Source organism: Suricata suricatta, chromosome 3 (assembly GCF_006229205.1).
Source record: "Suricata suricatta isolate VVHF042 chromosome 3, meerkat_22Aug2017_6uvM2_HiC, whole genome shotgun sequence".
Classification (NCBI taxonomy): Eukaryota; Metazoa; Chordata; class Mammalia; order Carnivora; family Herpestidae; genus Suricata; species Suricata suricatta.
The window spans coordinates 120,875,030-120,901,757 of NC_043702.1; the positions used below are offsets into that span (position 1 = coordinate 120,875,030).

Consider the following 26,728-nt stretch of genomic DNA (forward strand, 5'->3'; position numbering starts at 1 on the left):
GGTTGCTGGATGGGCTGTGGGAGAGGGGACAGGCTAAATGTGTAAGAGGCATTAAGGAAGACACTTGTTGGGATGAGCACTGGGTGTGTTTATAAGGGATGAATCACTGGAATCTACTTCTGCAATCACTGTTGTACTATATGCTAACTAACTTGGGTGAAAATAAATAAATAAATAAATAAACAATAAATAATTTTAAATGGTGTTATACACATGAAGGTTGCCATACTGGAAAGTGAAAAATCGAGTTAGAAATTACACTTAGAGTGCCGTTCCATTTTTGTTCATATATGTATATATACAAATATCTGGAAAGAGACACCAGAATGTCCATGTTGGTTATAATTATCTCTATGCAGAGGGCTTAGGGACAATTTTGACTTCTTTTAATTTATCTGTATTTGCTACTTTGCTAATGACCATTGGTCATATCCATTATAAGAAGGATTTTTCTACTATGTGTATGATATGTGTAAGTATATAATGGTGTTACTGTAAAGATCATTACCCTGGGCCTCAGAACATAAGCCTCTTGCTTCATTTCAGTACTAACAAAGTCCTAAGAGCTTCAGGTTGCAAGATGCTGAAAGAGGGAGAAGCTCCTCCCATTTCTCACAGCCTCCTTCAACTCCTAGAACATTTCTGACTGCTTCCCAGTCCACAACCAACAGAAAAAACTGTTGTGTTAAGGAGACTGCACCAAAAGGCAAAACGAAAGTAAGGATAATAACAGCTGTGAATAGTAGCTGACAGGAAAAGCTCAGCACTCTAAACCATGTCACGGCTCCTATGCCCAGTGCTGTGTTATGAATTTGCTTGGCATTGTTAAATGGGTTGCTTTTAAATACCAGATCCAGACAAACTCTGCAGCCAAGTCGAGGGAAACAAACTGGTTTCTTAACAGGAAGCAGATGAGGAGTCTGGGATTTGACTCATGACGAATTTTATTCAATGAGTGCTGCTTAGTACATTGTCACTTCTAGATTACTGACCACACCGCAAGGACTCTTACCAGTGAAGCAGTGCTGACTGATCAACTCCTCAACAAGAGACCATGGCAAAGAAGGTGGCAGTGATTGGAGCCGGAGTCAGTGGCCTGGTCTCACTGAAGTGCTGTGTGGACGAGGGACTGGAACCCACTTGCTTTGAGAGGACTGAAGATATAGGAGGGCTGTGGAGGTTCAAAGTAAGTGACATCTTTGTGTTTCTTGAACACCTTGTGCTGCTTTCGCAGAGGAAATCATAGCTATGGAGGGGCCTTGTTGAGGGATCTCCCAAGCAACTTTGATCAGATTTATTTTGTGCAGCTATGTAGGAACTATAGAAATAGGCTGTCATCTCTCCCAGGTCATTACTGTCCTAACCCAGATGTCCAGTCCAGGCACATAAAGGACCTTTTCTTATGGATCCTGCAACTGTCTTGTGGCCCACATTCTAGTGATTCTCAAAGCAACATACTAATGTTGGAGAACATTTTACAAAATAGAAGTGACAGGAATTCTTTTCAAGAGACCACTTCTATTCCAAACACTGAGCAAGTGCTTTTTCAGAAAGTGTGCTCTTATGACTACTGACTTTCTTTTTCTCTGGCAAATCATGTTTGTTTTCTTAGCTTTACCAATGACACTCTAGGGTAACTACTTCTGGGAAACCCTTTAAAGGTATTGTTAAACACATTCATTCAATTCATTCTCTTAGCCAAACCTAAATATTGATAATGCCATCCATTCATCAGAATTTATGTAAAATTTAAACAGATATATAGATAACTCTATAGATTCATAATTATACCTTCCCACAGTGTTTTGATTTTAAATACTAGCTTGCTACCTCCTCGGTGTGAGATATTGGGCAAGCTATTGGCATCCCTGTGTCTTAGTCTTAGCTGTATAATGGGGATAATAACAGAAAAATGCAATCATTCCAAAGTGTGGTTTTAAAGATTCAGGGAGATAATTTATGTAAATAACTTAGAATTTAATAAATGTCAGCTCCAATAACTACATATTTTAGAGACAAGCAAACAGAAAGTGAGCAAGGTTAAGTAACTTGGTCACGGTCACATTGCTGGAACTGGCATTCAAACCCAAGTATCCATGACTTCTAAACAGCTAACCCCCTACTTAGAACCACGCCCTAACTTGCATTTTTTCTCAGAAAGTTTAAACAGAAGTTCTAGCTCAGAACTCCACAGCTACAACTTTAGGATTAGTATCAGGTGCATCTAAGTGAGGGAGTGAACAGGTGAGAACAACTAAACAGAAGCAAAAAGCTTGAATACACTAAAAACAGACTCCGAGGAACAGTTGGCTGGCTCAGTCAGTTGAGCAGCCAGCTCTTGATTTTGGTTCAGGTCATGATCCCAGGGTCATGCGATCAAGCCCTACATCAAACTCCATGCTGAGCATGAAGCCTACTTAAGATTCTATCTCTCTCTGTCTCTCTCTCTCTCTCCTCCCCGCCTTGCTCGCTCGCTCTCTCTCTCTCTCTCTCTCTCTCAAATAAAATGAATAAAAATAAAAGCAGATTCTGACATTAGCAGAGATCATCCAAAGGGCTCTGCCTACAAGATGACCAATTAGGGGGAAGGCACAGACATCTAGCACATATGCTTTGCAAGTTTGAACTAAACTTTATGCCAAAATGGATTTTTTAACCTTGAGTTTCTCAAATGCATATAAGACACACCTAGAGGGTTTTTAAAAGATACTTAACACCAACCCAGACTTACTAAACCAAAATCTTCTGAGGAGGCTAATCTGTTTTTAATTGGAGTCTCCAATGAAACTTATGATAAGACAAATTTTGCAAGCAAATTGCACAAATACCAAATAAAAATCTATTCGTTCACCTATGCTAACATAATCAGAGCTAATGATGGAGATGTTGATCCTTTTATAGGACAGGTAACTTGTCAGAGGAAACTGGAAATACAGCTTGAATCACATTCATTTCTTACTAACAACTGATCATTAGAAACAGCTTCTCCTGGGGCTGATTCAGTTGGTTGAGCACCAGACTCCTGATTTCGGCTCAGGTCATGATCCCAAGGTCATGATCCCAGGGTTGTAGTATTGAGCCCCACATTGAGCCCAGCGTCGAGCTCCATGTTGAACATGGAGTCTGCTTAATATTCTGTCACTCTCTCCTTCTGCTGCCCGCCCGCACCTCTAAGATAATTAAAAAAACAACAACATTATAGCTTTTCCTGAAAGGGTGATATTATAAGGTGATCATTCCTGTCTTAACCAAAGATATATTATTTTTGATCACTCTAGATTCACTCTAGGTTTCATTTGGGTTTTCCCTCACCCCCAGGTAGATTTTTTAACCTAAAGAAGAAATGTGAAGTTCTAACAAATTTATATTTAGTAATAAATTTGTCAGTGCCTTATTACCTGATTTGGGACTTAATATCAAAAAGCCAAATGCCCAGGGGTGCCTGGGCTGCTCAGTCAGTTAAGTGGTCAACTGTTGACTTTGGCTCAGGTCATGATCTCATGGGTTCGTTCGTGAGTTCAGCCCCACATCTGGTTCTGTGCTGATGGCACAGAGACAGCTTTGGATTCTGTCTCCTGCTCTCTTTGTCCCTCCCCTGCTTGCTCTCTCAAAATAAACAAAAATAAACTTTGAAAAAATTAAAAAGCCAAATGTCCCTTATTTGATTATCATCAATTTGGTAATAGAAGCCATATTTTTAAGTGGTCTGTCTAAAATATGACTTGATGAATTCCAGGAAAATTTCTTTCTGCCCCAAAATATTTTCCTGCTATCCTAATCCCAGTTGCCAGTGTTTAACATTTCAGAATTAGAGATACCTTCCTATGGGCTAGAAAAGTTAGATTAAGGGACGCCTAGGTGGCTCAGTCAGTTAAGTGTCTGACTTCAGGTCAGGTCATGATCTCACAGTTCATGGGTTCGAGCCCCATGTCAGGCTCTGTGCTGACAGCTCAGAACCTGGAGCCTGTTTCAATCTGTGTCTCCTCTCTGTGCTCCTCCCCCACTTGTGCTCTGTCTCTCTCTCAAAAATAAATAAACCTTAAAAAACTGTTTTTAAAAAAGATTAAATTTTGAATTAATTAAACCTTATTAGATATAAAATGGTTTAGTATATAATTTCCTGAAGCCTTTAACAATATCACATTTCAAACCTCTCAAAGCTATATCCAATAGAGAAACAAACAATTTTCTCAACCCAAAGAAGTCAAATAATCTCCCTGCAGTGTGAAATATACAGTATGCAAAATATCCCAGGTGAGTGAGGCATGTGAGAGTCTTGATTACCCACAGACTGGATTGCCAAAGGGAGGAGGCACTGCAAAGGATGCTGGGAGCTGCCACACTCACTCCCAAAGAGCTTTGCCTTTTCACTACTCTACCATCAAGAATCAATTTTGAAAAGAGCTTATTATTAATTTGTATATTTACACATAATCCTTCTAAGATCACTTAACATATTTGGTGCTGACAAGTTAAACAAAAATTTAAGACTTGTTGTCCCATGCCCAGCTTGGAGGGTGCTGAATTTTTCCAAAAGGTGGAAGTCTTGCAACATGGGCAGTGTGCTAATTAACCTATTTTTAGCACATTTCCAGCAATGGAAAAGTGCTTTCCATGCATCATCTTATTTTTCTCTTCATAATAATCCTAAAAAGCAGTGTCGGGGAGCAAGGCTTCCTGTCCCCTCAAAAGTCTAACTAGACTAAGCATCAAATTGATATAAGACAGATTAACAGGAGAAAATCAAATTTAATACACATTCATGAGGAATCCACATAGACATAGAAATTCCAAAGATGGTCAGGAAAAATGAGGTATATATGTCATTCTGAACTAAGGAGACACGGGTAGGGTTCTGGGACTTTAAAGGAAAGGAATGCACTTCATGGGGCAATAAGAAGAGTAGACACTTGCTCTACCATTCAGATGGGTCACTCAGATCAAATTTATCTCTGTTAGGAACCCTTATTCTGGGAAAGACCTTCAATTTAGATTCTTTTGTACAGTAAAGGGAGGACAAAAGTTTCTCTTGAGCCCATAAGGTCTCAAGTGCCTTCCACTCAAAATAATCCTCATGCCCAAGTGGCACATTTTGGGGGGAACAGGGTCTGTCCTGAGCTCCTTCAGTAGGTATCATGATTATCTTCATGGACGTATGAAGAAGCTGAGTTTTCAAATGAACAATTTGTCCAGGGTGGAACATAGGTAATGGGAAAAGCACAAGAATGAAGGTCTGTAAGATTTCTGAGCCCGCACACTTAATAATCTTGCTGAGATGTTGAGAGACAAAAGCAGGATCTGCCTTTAGCCACTAACCTTTTCCACCTCCTTCATTGTTCCTGATACCTGTGTTCACAGGAAAGTTACCAATACACATCGCATTTCTGGTTTTGTTTTGTTTACATTTGGTTATAAAGTGGGGAGTCGGTTCCAGGAGGTAATCAGGAAAAGCAGTAAGGGTAAGGTTGTTGTGTAGATTGAAGTCATTGCCTTCCTCTTTGACAAGAGTTTCTAGAGATTGACTCATCCCCTTTATCCTAGTACAGTGAAGGAGACACACTTACAAGAGGAGATTTCCCTTACGCAGGTAAATATCTCTCACAGAAGGGTAGCTTCTACTCAATTCTCAAAGCCTCACCTATGTCTGCCGTTTCTTAAAAATTAACCAGTTTAAAATAATTCCCGTGCCAAACAGACCTACGTCTAGGGTGGCAAATTCTGTTCCTCTTTACTGGTTTAGAATGAACGGCCATTTCCACTCCAGAAGAGATAACTGCCTTTCCCTTGTTTTACTTCCAGGTAAATTTACTTAGGTACATTTACCCCAAGAATCTCTCACAGCATAATTCAATATAACTTGGGTTTTTTTTACCTTGTTGCCTATTTAATACAACTAAATTTAACATGTTAGATATTTCTAATACTCCAGGAAATGAAATATAAAATACTATGGATGGGTCTCAATTACATCTGTTCACCAGTAGTTCAAGATATACAATGGTTAACTTGCCACAATATTTTAAAAGAAGTAATGTTGGCATGTGATAGGACAGAAAGAAGTTTATAGCATACTACTAGCAAAACCATTTACTGCCACAACTGACTGTCCATTTTAGTATCATTAAGCCTATTTGGAGTGGTGGAAAAACGCTTCTAGTTTACATTACATACTCTTTCATTCTTTCACCAAACATATTAACTGATCTTGCACCATGTCCCAGGCATATTAACCTTAAAAGTAAAAACTAACAGTTATTTTACCAGCAAAAGATAAGCGTATTCAGGAATAAAAGAAAATTGCAGTTTGGGACAAACAAGCTGGCAAAACTTTAGGCATCCAGGGAATGAAGTAAAGGAATGCTTTCTAAAGGAGAAAAGGGGTAAGTTGGGAAGGCTGTTATAAACTCAAAGCCCATTGGAGTAAACTTGAGGTTTGAGGTATGGTGGCTTCTCATTAGCTGAGCTGTTGTTCAGTGGGGTGAGGAAAGTGTCTCTTCCTCCAAATGGAAGAATAAAGTAGTGTCCCTGTGCAAGGTCAAGTCCATCTCTTCCTGTTGGGTCTGCAGTTGACTATTAGTGGTAGGGCTAAACCCCCCGGCTCCATTTTAATGAGGTTTTCTGTTACAAATTTTTATAGTTTGAAACATGCACAAATGCACAGTCCCTGCAGGCTAAGGGCAAATAATTCAGAAGGGGAAATACTAAAGAAAATCCATATCAGAGTGCAATTCTATAAGGGCCATTACTCTAAGTGTTATGGAAAGTACAGAACCTCATGCAGTAGAGAATAGGGCAGGCTTCCTACAGGATGAGATGCTTTCATCTGTCTTGACAATAAGCAGAGATCAGGCCTGTATTCTAGAATGAATGGTATGTGCAAAGGTACAGAAGCTTGAGAAATCTGACACACTTAGAGAAGATAAAGTCACATGATGCAGCTGGAATGAAGGATGCAGGTGGGTGGGTAGAAACTGATGAGGCTGGAGAGAATGCTCAGGGTCTCATCATGACGAATGTGTGTCTCATGCCAACACGTATACTCTTTACCCCGAAGGCAGTAAAGAATGTGGGCAATATTGGAGTCAGGGAGTTTAAAAATGGGGGTCACTAACAGTGAGCAAAGCCAGAGATCTAGGGAGGTACCAGCCTAATAGAGGGATAGCAGATTCAGTGACCGTCTAATAAAGATGGTGGCTCCCAACGTTCATGTGCATACGAATTAGCTGGGGAGCACGTCCTTTTTTTTTTTTTTTTTTTTTTTTTAGTTTATTTATTTAGTTTGAAAGAGAAGAGAGAGAGAAAGAGTAGGGGAGAGTAGAAAGAGGGGGAGAGAATCACAAGCATTAATCTGGGGCTCCAACTCGCAAACTGTGAGGTCATGACCTGAGTGGAAACCAAGAGTTCAACACTTAATGGACTGAGCCACCAAGGCAACTCAGCTGGGAAGCACTTCTTAAATACAGATGAATAGACCCAAACCAGACCTCCTCAGACTTTATGTTTTTCAAACTCCCCTAAATCTTCTAATGAAATAGTCCAGTGAATGGCCTGTGGGAGCCATAATTTTGCCCCTAACTGTAGGACAAGAACATGAAAAGTTTCAGTCATATTCATTTCAAGCAAAGGAGCAGATAGATATAAGTTCTACCGGAAAGAGTGAAAATTTGGAATGGTAGAAATTTTTATGGTTTGTTTTTTTTTTTGAGAGACAGAGAGACAATATAAGCAGAGGAGGGTCAGAGAGAGAGATACAGAATCCAACGCAGGCTCCAGGCTCTAAGCTAGCTGTCAGCACAAAGCCTGATGCGGGGCTTGAACTCACAAACCGTGAGATCATGACCTGAGCCGAAGTCGGATGCTTAACCAACTGAGCCACCCAGGCGCCCCGGTACAAGTTTTTAAAGAAATACAATTTTATTATTTCCAGTTGCTTAGAGAAACTAGCCATGAAAACTCATATTTACTGGTCAAGGTCAATATGATAATGTTTCACAATGAAAATGACTAATTTGAACAAAAAAAAAAGAAAATGACTATAGGTTTTTGCAAATCACATTCATAATAAGTTGAATCTAGTTTCACTATATAAGTTTGCTTCCTCCAGTAAGTTAAATAATACTGTTAAAATCTTTCTCAAACTTAGATACGTTTTTATGACCTTTTTATTTTTACAGAGGGAAAGATAAACTTCAGTCCCATCTATGATCTAAAGATCATAAATTCTAAATCAGTGCTGTCGGAACTAATTTGATTTTGCTATATAGCCTTCTGACATACAGAAAATTCTATATTAGGAAAATATTTTATCATACGATCATTTATCTGAAACAGGTAAATTGTAGCAAATTCTGTCTGCTGGGAAACTCAGACTATCAGCATTCATGCTTAAATATCATTTTTAGGCACTGTTTCTATTTTAAGTGAATATGCATTAAGCTTGTCTGTTTTGAAAGCTGTGTCTCCCTGTCTTTATCTTGGCTGAGATGAAAGCTTCTCACCTTATTCTGTCTCCCCTTTTCCATCCTCAAAGCCCAAATGCCTTTTTTTTTTTTCAATGTAATAACAAACTCCCTGGAGATAGAAACTCTGTATCCTGTTTGCATCTGATTCCTAACTCCAAGCTCAGGGCCTGGACAGGAGAGATATTTGATAGGTATTTGTTTATTAATAAGAATCATTCTCCCATTTCAACCCTCAGCAAAACCAGTTTTACCCAGATTTGTCTAAGCACGTAGACATGTACTTCAGCCAACACAAAGGAAGCCAACATAGAAACAAAGCTTTTGTTAACAGTTGTATACCAATCAACCATAATAAAGATTATTACTTGATCTTCAGGGGAAAAAATTGTGATGTTTTCATCAATTGCTGAAAATTACACCAGTAAAATTCCCAGAGGAGAATCTTGCCCTGGTTCTGAAACCCCCATACGGGTTCAGACATCAGAAGCAGTTTTTCTCATGACTCCAGGGCCCCTGAAAATTGACCTGACAGAGGAGCCAACCACATCTGAAAGCCACTTTATTGGCTTATTGAAAAAACTAACATATTGGCTATCCTGTAACAATCTTGGTTTAGTTTTTTCAAGCTATGACTAGTTTAGTGAGAATAATCCTTGTGATTTATAATAATAACAATTGAGGCAGACATGTATTGGACATCTATTTAGAGTCAGGCATTGTGCGAAACACTTTACCTAATCTCAGCCTGATAACAACTGATCGATATTGGAATTGTTAATGAACCCCAAATTTCAGAAGAAAATTAAGAAACTGACTTATATAACTTGCCCATGACTATAAAGCCATTAAAGGTGGTGGAATCGGGCTATCAATCCAGTTTGGCTTCAGAGCGCTCACATTTACTCTGTTCCACTTATAAAATTATTTGATCTTGAGAAAAATTAATTGTTATCTCTGCTTCATGAAATACAGTTGACCCTTGAATAGCATGGGGATTGGGGCACTAACTCCTACACAGTCAAAAATCCATGTATAAACTTTGGCTCCTCCTTTGGGGCACCTGGGTGGCTCAGCCAGTTAAGCATCCAACTCTTGATTCAGCTCAGGTCATGACCTCACAGGTTCCTGAGTTCAAGCGCCACATCAGGCTCCTTGCACTAACAGTGTGGATCCTAGCTGAGATTCTACCTCCCTCCTCTCTCTGCCCCTCCTGCACATACTCTCTCTCAAAATAAATAAATACACTTTAAAACAAAATTTTTGGCTCCCCTAGAATATAACTACTAAATGCCTACTGTGGACCAGAAGCCTTACCGATAACATAAACAGTCGATTAACATACATCTTGTATGGGGGCACCTAGATGGCTCAGTCAGTTGAGCATCCGGCTTCAGCTCAGGTCATGATCTCACAGTTCATGGGTTCGAGCCCCACATCAGTCTCTGTGCTGACAGCTAGCTCAGAGCCTAGAGCCTGTCTTTAGATTCTGTGTCTCCCTCTCTCTCTGACCCTCCCCTGCTCATGCTGTGTCTCTCTCTTTCTCACTCAAAAATAAATAAAACATTAAAAATATATATATATCTTGTATGTTATATGTATTATACACTGAATCCTTACACTAAAGCAAGCTAGAGAAAAGAAAATATTATTAAGAAAACCATAAGTACTATACGATAAAACACCTAAGTATAAGTGAACCCATGCAGTGCAAACCTATGTTGTTCAAGGGTCCACTGCATTTCCAAGTTTGAGAATTTGGTTGGATAAGAAAGCCAAACATTTAGTCTTATCATGACATTGTACTCGACCACACTGAAACATCTAGAAGTATCAGTTTGACCCTAATCTTATACAAATTGAAGCTAGTGTTTGAAAATTTAAATACCATGGTTTATTGATCCAGAGTTCAGGGTCATTGTATCCTTGTGTATGACACAGACTTCATATTCTCACGCACACTCCCTTAGCACTCAAACACTTACATACAGTTAACATCACACCAAACTCTAAACTTCTAGAAAGCTGGCTGACCCTAAACTGACTAGCTTTTATCAAGCCACTTGAAACTGAAACAATGGTACAATCTGAGCCTTGACTCTAGACTAGTAAAGTTAAACACATTGTTCATGTTCAAAAAGGCATTTGGCTCCTGGCCTATGGTAGGCGTGAATGAATGGATGGACGAATGGATGAATGAGGAGAGATACAAGGAAAGCGTGAGGGAGATGGATCCTTAGAAATGTAAACCTATTTAGCAAGTATTCTGCATACCACTCTTAAATGACATGGTCTGAGCACAAACATTGTTTTAGCTTTGGTAACTCATACTGGTACTGATAATTCTGAAATTAGGACACAGTAAGGCCCAATTGCACACAAAGAGCTTTGCTGATAACAGAGGAAAGATCCCATGGTTTATTATTATTTTTTTAAGTCTTTGAAATCAAATACAACCTCTTGTGTAGAAAACTGAGGTGTGATGGTGAATGTGCCTATGTCAGTAATCTTGCTTTTAGTAAAGCTACCCTGGGTGCCTTTCATACACCTCAGTGAATGGGGAGCTGTAACAGACAGCTTTGCTGAAGCTTGTAGCTTCCTTAATAACACAGACAATGGGGCACCTGGGTGGCTCAGTTGGGTAAGCGCCAACTTCAGCTCAGGTCATGATCTCACAGTTCCTGAGTTTGAGCCCCGCCTCAGGCCCTGTGCTGACAGCCCAGAGCCTGGGCGCCTGCTTTAGATTCTGTCTCCCTCTTTCTCTGCCCCTCCTAGGCTCACACTCTGTCTCTCTCTCTCTCTCAAAAATAAGTCAACATTTAAAAAATTTAAAAAAAAACACAGACAATAACAGCACTATTGAGTATCTAGCACTTCCCCATTTTATAGATGAAAAGACTGAATCTCACAGCACTGGCTGGTCCAGCCCACACAGTCTAAATTCAAAGCTGTGTCTAACTCCAAAGACCAGATTCCGTCAGCTAGTCCAGGCTGCCTCTTTCAGTGCTGCCAAAGACCTAAGGAGCTAAAGATCTAAAACCTAAAGATCTAAAGGTTTGGCAGGAAAGTAATAATCTTCCTGAATAATGATGAGAGAGAAACATGCACAACTGATTTATTATGGTGGCAAGATTAGAGTTGAATATTTACTTTCCTTTATTACTATTCTGTGGAAATGACAGAGTGCTGTTTATGGATCAATGAGTAATTTATTCCAATGGGTTTATGAGTTCCTGCAACTTTTCCATTTCATTACATTGCATCCTTATGTTGAGTCATAATAGCAACTACTATTTGCCTGGATTATGCCTTAGTCTGCCGAAGCATTAATTGAGGACTTGCTGGGTGGCACCACTTAAATTTTCTTGTGCAAGCCTCTTTGATAACATGCCAATTTCGGGGACGTTGAATCACCACACATAGGTCTTACATAATTTAACATAAAGAACATTATCGGTATGCACAGCTCTTAGAGGAAATTATAAACTCAACTATAGCATGTGCTGCCTCCGGTTTTACCAAAGTATACTGGCTAAGATTTAGATTCAAGTCGAAGACTTAATTGATGCTTCTTCTGCTGTTCACTTTTTTCAGTTGAGGAAGGTTGATTTGCATAAGGCGTAAAATGAAGGTGGGGTACTCAAATCAAGATGTGAAAACTACCTGTTCCCAGAAGTATTCATTTCAGTGGAAATTCCCCAGGATGCTTTCTGACCAGTATCCCAGAGTTTATTAGTTCCTAAAGAGGTGGAAGGTGGGGCTAGCCTCCCAGGCGGGAAGTCCGCAATGGCGCTAATTGTGACAATGGCTGGCATTAACCAGGTAGAGAGGCGCCCAATATCTTGCAATGTGCCAAAAGGAGGACTGTCCCCACTGCCAATCCACCAGTGGCCATAGCCCCTCCAGTAAGAAGCACTGGAGGACCCCAACGGCGAGGCCCGATCACACGGGGTGATGGAGTATGTATGCAGCACCTCAGTACCCAGACACTACCGTGCGCCTACAGCGGTGAGAGTATCACATAGCTAGCCCAAGGGCTAGACTCGGAAGAAGAGTAAAACACCTGGGGATTGTTTTAAATGCAACATGATTATCACCCTTTTCAATTTGATTCTTCAGGAAAATGTTGAAGATGGCCGAGCGAGTATCTATCAATCTGTCATCACCAACACCAGCAAAGAAATGTCCTGTTTCAGTGACTTTCCGATGCCTGAAGACTTTCCGAACTTCTTGCACAATTCTAAGCTCCTGGAGTATTTCAGAATCTTTGCCAGAAAGTTTGATCTTCTAAAATATATTCAGTTCCAGGTATTGTATTTTGGGGGGAATGGTTTTCTCTACCTGGTTCAGCTCACATGTAAATAGAGAAGTTACTCTGGCAATTAAGAAAAAGTGAAGAAAACAAAGTATTCTGATCCAATTCTTTGCTGAAAGGTAAGAGCAAGATAGAAAGCCCAAAAGGTAGTGGCTTCTCTCTGATATTATGGATTACATGCACATTTGCAGAAGAGGAAAATCACCTGTTAAAACTAAGAATTTGAATAATGATGATATTGACCATGAAACAGCACTTAAGATAATATCTATAACCCCTTCAGACTCATTTCCCTTGAAAGGACAGAAGATAAAAATCAATCTGCTATTTTGTTTTCGGATATTCTCTTTAGAAACTGCATTTCTGACAAATATATATGAAATAAGCTCACAGCACTCCATTCATTTCATAAGCCTGTAGAATCTACCTATCTCTGGCAACATAAGGCTGGCTGGATCACATTTAGATACAATTAGAACTATCTTTCCTCAAAAACAAATAATCAACAAGCAAAAAACCATATTCTCACTACACATGCTGAATTTTTATCAATAACCTACACTCTGAAAACTAGGAACTGTGCTTAGGAAATAAAAGTAAATTTTATCTCTGAATAAATAACAATGAGTAGAGCTTATTTTCTTATCAACATATTTCATGTTCTCAGTAATTTCAGTTTTGTTCCACATTTATATATTCATTCATAGTAGCTGATTGTGGTGGAAATCTATATTTGTAAGTACCGTGAAAATGTATCTGATGTAGTTTTCCCCAATTCCTGGCAGAACCATCCTATGAATAACAGATATTTTGGTACCAGAAGCTTTAATAGGTCTTTGTCCATTTGACTACCAATTTATTTAACAGATATATTGTCTACTTATGATATCATTTATATTATGTGTTCTTTGAAAGGTCACATTAAAGTTGCAAGGGAACTATTTCTCTTGTTTATTGTGTTACTGCTGTTGGATTCCTGGAGATTAGAGAGGGGTTAGGAACACTCATTTCCATTATTAGTCTGTTGGTACAGCCATAAGATATTACGGCTCCACTCAATCTGTAAAAGCTCTGTTGCATTTCTAACAGCCTCCTGAGTTGCATTGAAGGTGTTAGTTCTAAAGCACATTTTTAGTATAAATAACCCACAGTGCTTTAGCTAATAAACTACCCTAAACTGCAAGTCTGAAATCTTTACTCTTAGCCAAAAATGCCCAGACATTTTATAGTACATTCACGAACTTTATACTAATAGTCTCTCTCTATTTTTTTTTAAGTGGAGCAGCTTCAAAAACTGCCAACCCAACATTTCTTAAATACCTGCAAATTTGAAAAGCATGTACATGGGACTCAAATACTTGTAAGCAAGAGAAGCATGCCTTGACTCTAGAAGTAAGAAAAACTTCGCTTCCACTTGACATTGTTTCTTAAACACCAAAGATGTATAACCTTTATGTGCACTTTTACAAATTCATAGACCTCCAGTGAGCTACATAAAAAAAATAATAATAATGGGGGTGCCTGGTTGGCTCAGTCAGTTAAGCATCTGACTCTTAATTTCAGCTCAGGTTCATAAGTTTGAGTCCCACATCAGGCTCTGTGCTGACAGTGCAGAACTTGCTTGGGATTCTCTCTTTCTCTCTCTCTCTCTCTCCCTCTCAAAAATAAGCTTTAAAAAAGAATTTTCTATTAAAAAATTAATGAACATAACTTATTTCATCCAAATAAGATCATGAACTATATTGGTAACATGATGTCTTCTGTTTTAAAAAGAATAAATATGAACAGCTACCATTTATGGGGTGCTGACAATGTGCCAGACGCTATGCAAAATGCTTCACATGAGATATCTTCTCTAATACAGAGTCTGCACAGAGGTGGACACATAAAAGGTTCTTAATAAATACTGTGTGCTCACTTGAATAATAAACATGTGTTTTATATCTTGTCCAGCACTGGTCTTTCTTTTATGTGTCTCTCTCAAGTCCATATTCAGTCCTTAACAGACAGGTTCCCACTGTTGAGTCAGGCCTCTTGGGCAAAGGACCATGTCCTTGGTAGCTCCCTGCCAAAGAAGAATGAGAAAGGGACACTTAGCAGTCCCTGTCTTAAGTGACTTGAAATGGATTCAAATGGAACCAAGAGGGGTCTACCCATCCCCACTCTGTTATGCCAGAGTAATGCTCAATGATGCTTTCTCTGTGTTCATTCAAGACAACTGTCCTCAGTGTGAAAAAACACCCAGATTTCTCATCCTCTGGCCAATGGGAGGTTGTTACCGAGAGCAACAGTAAGAAGCAAAGTGCTGTCTTTGATGCGGTTCTGGTTTGCAGCGGCCATCACATCCTTCCTCACATCCCACTGGAGTCCTTTCCAGGTGAGGCCTGCAGGGATTCCTAGCTTTTTGGAGATGGTCTTGCTGGGGAAGAAAAATTCTAATCTACTGTTCCACATTCTTTTGGCTAGTCTAAGAGTTAAATTGACATGAGACAGAGTAATAGGAAAACATTAAATTTAATTATGCACACAGAAACTCCATAAGGATATGAGGCCCATAGGCAGTCAGGCAATTGAGGCTTATGTGTCAGTCTGAGCTAAAGAGAAGGGGGCAGGGGTTGGGGTCTCCAAAGGAAAGGAAGTCAGTTCACAGGAAGGTGAAAAAGCAAACCACTGTTTGCTGGGCCATCCAGAAACAATGGGACACAGAGAGGAATTTTAACAAACAGGCTTTGCAAGCTCCTCCCTGTCTATGTCCTCATATTATACTGTAGTTATCTATAGTGAAAGCCCTCCTCCAGAAACAGCTCCTTTGTCTAAATTCTTTTAGGCAATTGGGGGAAGTCAAAGTTTCTTCTGAGCCTTCTGTTTCTTAAAAACTATTAGCCTAAAATAATTCCCCTGCCAAGGACACACATTTTGAGGTGGCAAATCTGGCTGCCCTTCAGTGTCCAGGTAGTTCATATGCAGGTCAGATTGACAGGAAAAATTAGCAACTGCAACTGGACATAATATTAAGATCTTGACAGAGCTAGAAAGATGAAAGGCTCCACGTCCCATCTTTGTTCCTATTGACCTCTTTGGGTCTCAATGACACAAGGACTTCAGCCAACTTTCTCCAAAGTCACTAAATCTTCCCTGGAATTTCAGAGAACTTTCCCAAAATTGGTTCTCCATTGGAGAGACCCTTAGATCCATGTGTCTACCTTGGCCTTTCTCTATCCTACCAAATGCTGTGACTTTGTTATATCCTTGGAGACTTTTTCTCAGAGTCACATCTACAGACAGGGTTATTGAGGAGATTTGCTGGCTATAAGTGCTCCTACAGGACATTGATGGACACAGAAAGAGTGAAAGAGAGGAATGCAGTCAATGGGACCCCACAGCCATCTGTCCTGGTACCTCACAGGCCCTTCTCTCAGAGAGCATACTTCCTTCTGGAGGCCCTGAGGGGAAGATCTAATACAGTGGTTCACAGTCCAGGCCTCACATTCAAAACACCTGTGGAACTTCTAACATCCTAATGACCCAAAAAAGTTCAGCTGATATAAGGTAGGCCTAGATCAGTGAAGAGTGGCTCAAGTGATTTTACTATACAGCCAGGCATAGGATCTTCTACTTTAAGGCAGTGATTCTCAAACAGAATCACCTGGTGGGCTTTTAAAACCACAACTTGCTAGGCTCCTCTGGTATTTCCAACTTAGTAGATAAGCTGTCATGAGGCTGAGAATTTGCATTTCCAACAAGTTTCTGGGTTCCAGCTAATAACACTGGCCCACTCTTGGAAAACTAATGACCTAAAGCTTCTTGCAAGCAATCTGCCATCAAAGACAAATACTTTAATAAAGTCATATTTTCCTGGGAAATACAAAGAGAGTCTTGTCTTCAAAAAGGTTTGTCCAGTGAGTTACTGACTTACTACAATGTAGAAATCATCCTTCAATTTCTAGGTACCTATTTTTAGTCTATTTGGTTTTTGTCTGCTTTTGCAAAAGAAGAATAATAAATACTATTCTAATTATTATACAATTACAATAATAGCACTTCACAATATGTCAAATAACATTTAAAAGGATACATGTGCTAAGTGATATTAAAGGGTCACTATATAATCCAAAATAGGATAAGGGAACCTGGGTGGTCAATTGAGCATCCGACCTTGGCTCAGGTCATGGGTTTGAGCCCTGTATCAGACTGCATTAACAGCATGAAGCCTGCTTGGGATTCTCTGTCTCCCTCTCTCTTTGCCCCTCCCCAGCTCTCTCTCTCCCTCAAAAATAAAAAAATAAACTTAAAAAAATAAAATGAGTTAGAAACCAGCATCTGACTCTGCTATATTCATCAAAGCCATTTGTTTATTCTCTAATAAATATATATGCTTCAGCCTCTAAAATCAACACTTTTGATCCTGTGCCATACGCTAGCATTTCTTATATATGTTATACTTTGAGTCTGCCAATCCGTCTTGCCATTGCAACTCCCCTAAGAGGGCAAGAGGCAAAACAAATAATTGACCCCAGAAAACAAAAGTTGAAAATGCACTTTTACTGAAATATACATCATTTATGATTATCTCTCTTCTTCCCCTGAAGGTATTGAGAAGTTCAAAGGCCAGTATTTCCATAGCCGCCAGTACAAGCACCCAGAAGGATTTGAGGGGAAACGCATCCTGGTGATTGGACTGGGAAACTCGGCCTCAGATATTGCCGTTGAGCTGAGTAAGAAGGCTGCGCAGGTGCGATGTTCTCTGCTTATCTTGTACCATGGAGGAGAGGAAGGAGGAAGGACATATTGGAAAATCCCAGCCCTGTAACCAATGCTTCATTACTCAGTAATTGGTTGGCTAGTTGGTTCCTACAGTGTGGTATCATAAAAAAATCTGGTAGTCAGGAAGCCCAGGTTTACCTCCCAGCCCTGCCATTCATCAGCCATGTAACCCAGAGTGAGTCTTACTTCCCTGAGCCATTTATATGATAAATCATCTACACAGAAGATTCCTCCCCAAGGGGATAATGCCCTGATTTCAACAGCATTCCTTTTTGCTTACCAGGTTTTCATCAGCACCAGACATGGTTCCTGGGTCATGAGCCGAATCTCCAAAGATGGCTACCCCTGGGACATGGTATTTCACACCCGGTTTAGCTCCATGCTCCGAAATATCCTGCCACAAACAATTCGAAAATGGATGATGGAACAGCAGATGAATCGATGGTTCAACCATGAAAATTATGGCCTTGAGCCCCAAAACAAGTAGAGTTATTTTGTTTTTTCATGGTATACTCATTGGTAAGCAAGGGTGTTAGAGGTGCCTCTTTGTAAAGAGCCAAATTGCTTACATGGTATTTCAAACTACAACCTAACAGTATAGGCATTTATAGACATTCCAGGATTTGAATTCCAAATTTGTTCTGTATACCTTTTAAAAAGTAAATACTTAAAGAGAAGAAGTAGAAAATATTATGAACTTTTTATCGTTGAGTAATATTCCATTGTGTATATATACCACATCTCTGTATCCATTCATCTGTCAGTGGACAATTAGGTTGCTACCATATTATGGCTATTGTGAATAATACTTCAGTGAACATGGGGTGCATATATGTTTTTAAATCAGTGTTTTCATTTTCTTTGGGCAAATACCCAGTAGTGGAATTACTGAATCATGTGGTAATTTTATTTTTAATTTTTTGAGGAAATTCCATAATGTTTTCCATCATGGCTGCACAAATTTGCATTTCCACCAACACTGTATTAGGATCCTTTTTTCTCCACATTCTCACCAACACTTATTATTTCTTGTGTTTTTTATTTTAGTCATTCTGATGGGTCTAAAATGACTTCCCATGTGGTTCTAATTTGTTTTATAATTAGTGATGTTGAGTATCTTTTCATGTGGCTGTTAGCCATCTATCTGTCTTTTTTGGAAAAAGATCTATTCAGGTGTTCTGCCCATTTTTAATTGGATTACTCAGTCATAAAAAGGAATGTAATCTTGGCATTTGCAACAACATGGATGGACCTAGAGAGTATATTGCTAAATGAAATAAGTCTGTCAGAGAAAGACAAATACAGTATGATTTTACTCATGTGTGGAATTTAAGAAAGAAAAAAAAAAACAAACTCTTGAATACAGAGAACAAACTGGTGGTTGCCAGAGGGGAGGTGAGTGGCAGAATGGATGTAATAGACCAAAGAGATTAAGAGTACACTTACCTTGATGAGCCCTGCAAAATGTGTCGAATTGTTGAATCACTATATTGTACATCTGAAACTAATATAACACTGTATGTTAATTGTACTTGGGTAATAAATTTTAAAAAAGAAAAATGATTTATTATGAGCTGGTCCAGAAGCAGAACTAGGATCCTAATACCCAGAGCTGTCCAACATTGGAAAAGGCTCCCTTTCACTTTTTTCTTTTTCTTTTTATTACTATTATTTCATACAGTTCTGGAGGCTGGGAAGTCTAAGATCAAAGTGCCAGCAGATTCTGCCTCTGGTGAGAGCTTTCTTCCTGGTTGGCAGAGAGCTGCCTCCTCACTATGTGTTCATGTGAGGGAGAGAGAAAGAGAGCTAGTTCTTTTATGCCTCTTCTTATAAGGTCTCTAATCCTAGTGGGTCAGGGCCCTACCCTATGACCTCTTTTCACCTTAATTACCTTCTGTCTCTTTTTGGTTTACTTGTTTGTTTCCATCCCAACAAGGGCCCGCCTTAATGCCCATAAGCCCATCCTCTCACTCACCCACTGCCCCCGCAGCAATCCTCTCTTCTCTGTATTTAAGAGTCTCTTATTGTTTGCCTCCCTCTCTGTTTTTATCTTATTTATCTTTCCTTTCCCCTATGTTCATCTGTTTTGTTTCTTAAATGCCACATATAAGTGAAATCATATTTATCTTTCTCTGACTTATTTCACTTAGCATGATACATCCTAGTTCCATCCACATTGTTGCAAAGGGCAAGATTTCATTCTTTTTGATTGATGAGTAATATACCATTCTGTGTATATACCGCATCTTCTTTACTCATTCATCTGTTGATGAACATTTGGGCTCTTTCCATAATTTGGCTATTGTTGATAGTGCTGCTATAAACATGAGGGTGGATGTGCCCCTTTGAATCAATATTTTTATGTCCTTTGGATAAATACCTAGTGGTGCAATTGTTGAGTCACAAGGTAGTTCTATTTTTAATTTTTTGAGGAACTCCCATACTGTTTTCCAGAATGACTGCACCAGTTTTCATTCCTACTAACAGTGCAAAAGGGCTCCCCTTTCTCCACATCCTTGCCAGCATCTGTTGTTTTCTGAGTTGTTAATTTTAGCCATCCTGACAGGTGTGAGGTAGTATCTCATTGTGGTTTTGATTTGTATTTCCCTGATGATGAGTGATGTTGAACATCTTTTCATGTGTCTGTGAGCCATCTGGATGTTTTCTTTGGATACGTATCTGTTTGTGTCTTCTACCCATTTCTTCACTGGATTATTTGGTTTTTTTGAGGTGTTAAGTTTGGTAAGTTCCTTATAGATTTTGGATACTAGCCCATTTGCAAATATCTTCTATTCCATCAGTTGCCTTGGAAAAGGCTGCTTTAGGAGATTGCAACCTTCCTTTCAGAAGGGTGTGGTGAGACATGTGTCCCAAATTCTCCATGTGAACTAATGCTTTGCTAACTCTGTACACCATAAGGGTTCTTCCTATGAGCAGCTTTTGAGAACATACTCACTATCTCTTTGCCAAAAAATAAATCTCCATTGAGCTCTAAGTTATATATCACTGATCTTATAAACACAAGCAAACATTATGAATGTTTGTTTTTCTATAGTGATAACGGGCTCCTTCCTTTTAAAAAAAAAATATACGAAAACAGGGGTGCCTGGGAAGCTCAGTTGGTTAAACATCCAATTCTTTTTTTTTCTAAGTGTATTTATTTGAGAGAGACAGAGAGAGAGTACAAGGAGGAGAGGGTCAGAGAGATAGGGGAACAGAGGATCTGAACCAGGCTCTGTGCTGAGAGCAGAGAACCTGACCTGACCTGTACTGAGAGCAGTGCAGGGCTCAAACTCGCAACAGACTGAGTCACCCCAGTGCCCCACATCCAGCTCTTGATCTCAACTCTGATCTTGATCTCAGAGTTGTGAGTTCGAGCCCTATACTGGGCTCCATGTGGGGTGTGATGCCTACTTAAAAATATATATACAAAACAGAAGAGCTTTGGAATCCTTCAACAAATGCTATATGACTGCTCAGCTCTGATATCTGATACATGTAGCATCTATTTTCTTATATTTAAAAAATGGTTCTCTAATCTACAAAAAGGAATTCCAGAAGTACAACCAGACTTTATCACCCATGCTATCACATACAGAGACTCCATGGATATTTGGGATGAACAAATATCCCCAAACTTCATCTTATACATCAATTGTAATACTAATCCCTTAATAAAGTTTCAAAACTAATGGGACTTTAACTAAATTTAACTTTCTTACTTTATGATCAGATAGAGATTAAATGGAACAGCATGAAAATTAAGAGCAGATAACATAAAACAATAGTGGAAATATCAATCAGATAATAATGACTGGAATATTCAAGGATTGACCCTGGTATTTTGTTTAACTCCCTGGAGATGCCTCCCTTGTTTGAAATGTCTTTTACCCACACCACTTATATGCATTCCCTTCTTTGTCAAGGAAGAGATTTGTGACATAAGAATAAAGTCATCAAGATAGTAAGGTTTGAGGTAGACCAAATCATCAAGTTAGAAAGTTTTATGGATAGGGGTGCCTAGGTGGCCCAGTCAGTTGAGTGCCTGACTCTTAATTTTGGCTCTGGTCATGATCTCACAGTTGTAAGATCCAGCCCCACATAAGGTTCTGTGCTGGGTGTAGAACCTGCTTCAGATTCTTCCTCTTCCCCTCTCTCTCCCCCTCCCCTCCTCTCTCTCTTAAAAGAAAAGTTTTGTGGATATTTGAGATACCTCTTTATTTAAAGAGCCAACTGCATAAAATATCAAGAGAGTTCTAAGATGCCTTAGTAAATGTTTCTTCTAATTGTCTTCTTCTGGGTGTTTTAGGTATCTTATGAAAGAACCTGTAGCAAATGATGATCTTCCAAGTCGTATACTCTATGGAGCCATCAAGGTGAAATCGAGAGTGAAAGTGCTCACAGAAACTTCAGCTGTCTTTGAAGATGGAACAGTGGAGAAGGATATTGATGTCATTGTCTTTGCAACAGGATACACTTTCTCTTTTCCCTTCCTTGAAGATTCACTTGTTAAAGTAGAGGATAATACGGTCTCACTGTATAAATACATGTTTCCTCCTCACCTGGAGAAGTCAACTCTGGCATGCATTGGACTCATCCAGCCCCTAGGCTCCATTTTCCCAACTGTTGAACTTCAAGCTCGTTGGGCAACCAGAGTTTTCAAAGGTACATGAGGGGGCAAGTGAGGGCCTGAGGGTTTTACAACCTGATGGAGCTTGCCCAATAGCAAATTTAGACGAGGAGTTTGCCAGTAAGAATGTTGACAAACTTGGGCCGCCCTCACGAGATTAACATCCTAAAAAGTTAGTGGAGAATTTGCAAAGTAACAAATACAGAGATAAAATGATAATGAAGATCTGTAATCATCCTTTTTAAAATATTAGAAAGTTCAGAAAATTTTAATTGTCATAAAGCTAAGTATATATTATCCTTTTTTGGAATCATGAGAGAATAATTGAGAAGGAAAAGATTTATGACTCCTGGTTTTACCTAGATGATGTTTATGAATTCCTCTGAATACATGCAAATCAAGAGACTCAGAGCCTTCTGCATATTAGGTTTCTTCCTAAGTATCTGTATAGTCCTTTGCATTCCTCCCTGACCCCAGGATTCAATACAGCTCAACCAAAACTCATTGAATACCTAGGCTTGTGCTGGAACCTAGTGGAATTGAGAGCATTGTTGTTGTTTTTTTAATTTGAGAGAGAAAGAGGGAGAGAGAGAAACAGAGAGAAAGAGAGAAAGCAGACAATTGGGGTAGTGGGAGAGAGAATCTTAAGCAGGCTCATGCTCAACATGAAGCCCATTGATCCCATGACCCTGGGATCATGACCTGAGCTAAAATCAAGAGTAGATGCTCAACTGAGCCACCCAGGCACCCCTGGAGAGCAATTTAAACATATCATTTCCTCGACTAAGACAAATGCTTTGGTAGAGGAATGCATGGAGGGCATGGGAAGAAGGGAAAGGGTGCTTAGCAGCAGCAGACTGGAATAAAGGAAACCTTCCTAGATGAGCCAAAGCACAGAGGCATGATGGATGTAGAGAATTACCAGCTGCTTACTGTTCCCAGAATCTGACATAGGCGGCAGAGCGGGGTGAGAGATGATTCTTTCTGGAGAAGGGGCCAGGACACAGGAGCCTTGAAAGGTACGCTAAGAAGGTCACAATATAAAACTTAGATCAGCCCTTGCCAAATCTGCTGCACATAAAAATCATCTGAAAGACCCTTAGGGACCATGATTAAGTCTAGCCTAAGAACCTAGAATCTCCATTTTAGAAAGCTTTTCAGCCAGAGGACCCAATGAGACGTTATAAGCAAAGAAGAGACGTTATCAGATTTATGTTTTCAATAGATTATTTCAGCATTAGTGTGGAACATAGATTTGAAAGGAGAAAAGAATGCGGTCTCAGAGACCAGTGAGAAGGCTGTTCTGCAAGTCTCTACTGAAACACGATGCAGCTGAGTCAGGCAGAGAGAAAGTGGTGAAGGTGATAGAAATGTCAGAAATAGTTAGGGATAAAATCCACAGGACATAAAAATCCACTGAATGTAGAAAATCAGAGAGAGAGAGCAATCACAAATGACTTGCATATCTCTGGCATGGGAACAGGGTGGACAGCAGAGCTATAAATAGAGAGGACATGCGGAAGAAGATAGATGCAAACCTGACCAGGAGGGCTTCAATGATGGGCTTGGCTATGGACTCATTGACTCTGGTATGTCTGATGGCAGTGAAGGTTCCTGCCTTATCCAGGGGAGACTGACCATGTCAACGTGTCTGAGAACACGTACGTGTGAACAGGAATGGACTCACAAGCACACAGTGATAACTCCTACATCAGTCTACCTTCTCTGTCCCCACTGCTTGACCTTTCCCTCACCAGGTGCACTTTAACAGCCTCCTAACTGGTTTTGCAGCTGTTAAACTCACTCTCCTGGAGCCCATCTTCCAAAATTCAGCAGCTAGAAGGCTCTTTCCAAAAGGCAAATCTGATCTTGTCTCCAACTGCAGAAAATCCTCCCCTGGCTTCCTATCACCTTCCAAATAGAGCTCAAGCCACCTGGACTGCCTTCCAGCTCTTCAGGCTCCTTCTCCTGCCACTTCTCTTACCCCCTCCGCCTCAGAGTTCACGCAGTAGCCTGTACTCCCCTTTCGGGCAGCATCACAAAGCACTCAAGAAGAGCAGCCCAGGGGCGCCTGGGTGGCTCAGTCAGTTGGACGACCGACTTCAGCTCAGGTCATGATCTCACTGTTCCTGGGTTCAAGCCCTGCATCGGCTCTGTGCTGACAGCTCATAGCCTGGAGCCTGCTTCAGATTCTGTGTCTCCCTCTCTCTCTGCACCCTCCTTGTTCGCACTCTGTCTCTCTCTGTCTCAAAAATAAATAAAATTAAGAAAAAAAAAAAGAAGAAGAAGAAGAACAGCACACCCCAAAGTGCAACAACACAGCAGCCCTGACTGGCATAACAGGGTAAATGGCCAGAGTTTAATGGCAGGAGTCAGCTACTAGATAAAGGAAGAATATTGAACCAAACCCCCTACTCAAACCAGTCTTTTATTTCTAGGCTTGTGTACCTTGCCCTCAGAAAGGACTATGATGGCGGACATTATCAAGAGGAGTGAAAAACGAATAAATCTGTAAGAATGTTTCTAATTCTTTACATAGAGTAGTGTTTCTCAAAGTATGGTGATCTGACTACCCACAAGAGGCACCCAGCTGTTTTGTAAACATTTTCTGGGTCACAACCCAGACCAACTGAAGCAGAACATCTGGATGAGACTGGGAATCTATATTTCTGTTCTCACAAGGTGATTCTTATACATCTTAGTTTAAGAACCAACTACGTAAAGCTAGAACTTTTACCAAATCAGGACATTTTTCCTGGACTTAATTTTATTCCAGCTTTGTGTTCAATTCCATATCTTCTTAGGCTGCCCACTCTCTGTGGAAATTGAGAGAGAGGAAATAGGATGGGGGCAGTGATGGTGACAGTGGCCTGAGTGTCTCTGGAAGGTTAGCTGGGTGGTGTCCTATCAAACTAAATTGTACAAGGAGTTGGTGTGGAGTGAAAGTTCAAAGAAGCATGCTTTGTGATAAGGTAGAATGGGGTTCAACAGTGATCAAGTACCATTGTAAAGTTGACTTGGTAGGACATCACACATAGGGGTTTTCTCATAACCAAATTCTAATTAATCTAACATTTAATGAGCATCTATCATATGCCAGCAAGGTTGCCAAGTACTTTAATAATTTAACAAACAAATATTAAGGATTTTTTCTGTGCAAGACACTGAGCTTGGCTTTCACCTGGATTAGCTCATGAATCTTTGCAACAATCCTGATTAATTTGTATTTGCCTGGAGAAATGAAGCTACTCACTAAATATCAAGTCATAATCTTGGTTATGAACCTTGTCACCTTCCTAGAACTTCCATGATTCAAGACTATTTCTTGCACGGCCTACTTTCTATCTGAGATCTGGGCCTTCTCACGGGATAAGCTCACACCTTCCACAGGAGATTTATTCAAAACTCATTTATTCATTCACTCAGCCCTTCTTTCTTTCAACAGCTACCCAATACCTACTGTCATTATGTAACTTATAGCAGTTTGTGAATCTGCCCTGTTTACATTCTTCATTTATAACAGTTTGTGAATCTGCCCTTTGTACATTCTTCATTAAGGTTTGGGAAGAGTCAGAGCCAGACACTGCAGACCAATTACATCGACTACTTGGACGAGCTTGCTTCAGAGATAGGTGCAAAGCCAGACCTCCTGTCTCTCCTGCTGCAAGATCCCACGCTGGCTGTGAAGCTCTATTTTGGACCCTGCAACTCCTACCAGTACCGCCTCACGGGGCCTGGGCAGTGGAAGGGAGCCCGAAGTGCCATCATCACTCAGAAACAGAGGATACTGAAGCCTTTAAAGACACGGGCACTAACAGCTTCATCTAATTTCCCAGTTTGCCTCCTGTTGAAAATCCTGGGGCTTCTTGCTATTGTTGTGGCCTTTTTTTTCCAGCTTCAGTGGTTCTAATCTGTCAGAGTAAGGCTTCTGACTTTATTGTCAGTCAGCTCCTCTTTAAAAAAAAAAAAAAAAAAAGACTAAAAGAAAAAATATTAAATCTAGATTCTACGTTTCAGAGTTGAGAGGAACAGAGAGGTAGTTGTAGAGAAGTAGCAGAATTAGGTCCATGTAAAACACCAAAGTGACGTCTTGAGATTTCTTTGCCATCCCACCCTTTCCTCAAGTTCACCAGACTCTCCAAAAGGACAAATAACACCGGCTGTGCACATGCGCTGCCAGCCCTTATGTAACAGAGTTGTAACCCAAAAAACCAATTAAATTGCACAGAATGAAAAGAAGGACCCATGATTTAAAACATTGGAAAATTTCAACGGTGAGTAATTTAAACCCCTGAATGATACTCTTACTAGTCTTCTTACCCAACTGTATTTGGCAACAAAGTCCTTGGGTGTTAGGTCATGCTCCATTTGCTTAGTGAGGAATCACTCAAAAGTCTTGGAGATAAAAATGAAAGGACAGACTCAAAAAACAACAGCAATGATGTGACAGACTTCTAACGCCTGATGTTGAAAGCTAAGCCAATAGCCACATTTCTTATATTTTGACAAAAACACTGCTGTAAAAATAAAAATAAATATGCCAAAATAGATATATACACA

The 26,728-nt window shown here is 39.9% G+C and overlaps 1 protein-coding gene across 2 annotated transcripts; it reads left to right on the forward strand.

Moving 5' to 3' along the window:
• The first annotated feature begins 685 nt into the window (after window positions 1–685).
• Window positions 686–26,728, forward strand: FMO2 (flavin containing dimethylaniline monoxygenase 2). Of its 2 annotated transcripts, XM_029935010.1 has the most exons (8): window positions 714–1,186; window positions 12,579–12,767; window positions 14,989–15,151; window positions 17,364–17,506; window positions 17,822–18,021; window positions 21,848–22,203; window positions 24,607–24,679; window positions 25,727–26,728. In XM_029935010.1, the coding sequence occupies exons 1-8, from the start codon at window positions 1,055–1,057 to the stop codon at window positions 26,076–26,078; spliced, it is 1,608 nt and encodes a 535-aa protein (XP_029790870.1). In that variant the 5' UTR covers window positions 714–1,054; the 3' UTR covers window positions 26,079–26,728. The 2 variants fall into 2 exon arrangements, with proteins under 2 accessions (XP_029790871.1, XP_029790870.1); XM_029935011.1 differs by lacking the exons at window positions 24,607–24,679; window positions 25,727–26,728 and having other exon boundaries at window positions 686–1,186; window positions 17,822–18,057; window positions 21,848–21,928.

Bases quoted from the DNA above. Each gene is read 5' to 3' on its own strand.
- FMO2 (XM_029935010.1), top strand. From the start codon at position 1,055: ATGGCAAAGAAGGTGGCAGTGATTGGAGCCGGAGTCAGTGGCCTGGTC. The intron at 1,187-12,578 runs GTAAGTGACATC...TTGATTCTTCAG, and splicing joins GAGGGCTGTGGAGGTTCAAA to GAAAATGTTGAAGATGGCCG. The intron at 18,022-21,847 runs GTAGAGTTATTT...TGGGTGTTTTAG, and splicing joins GGCCTTGAGCCCCAAAACAA to GTATCTTATGAAAGAACCTG.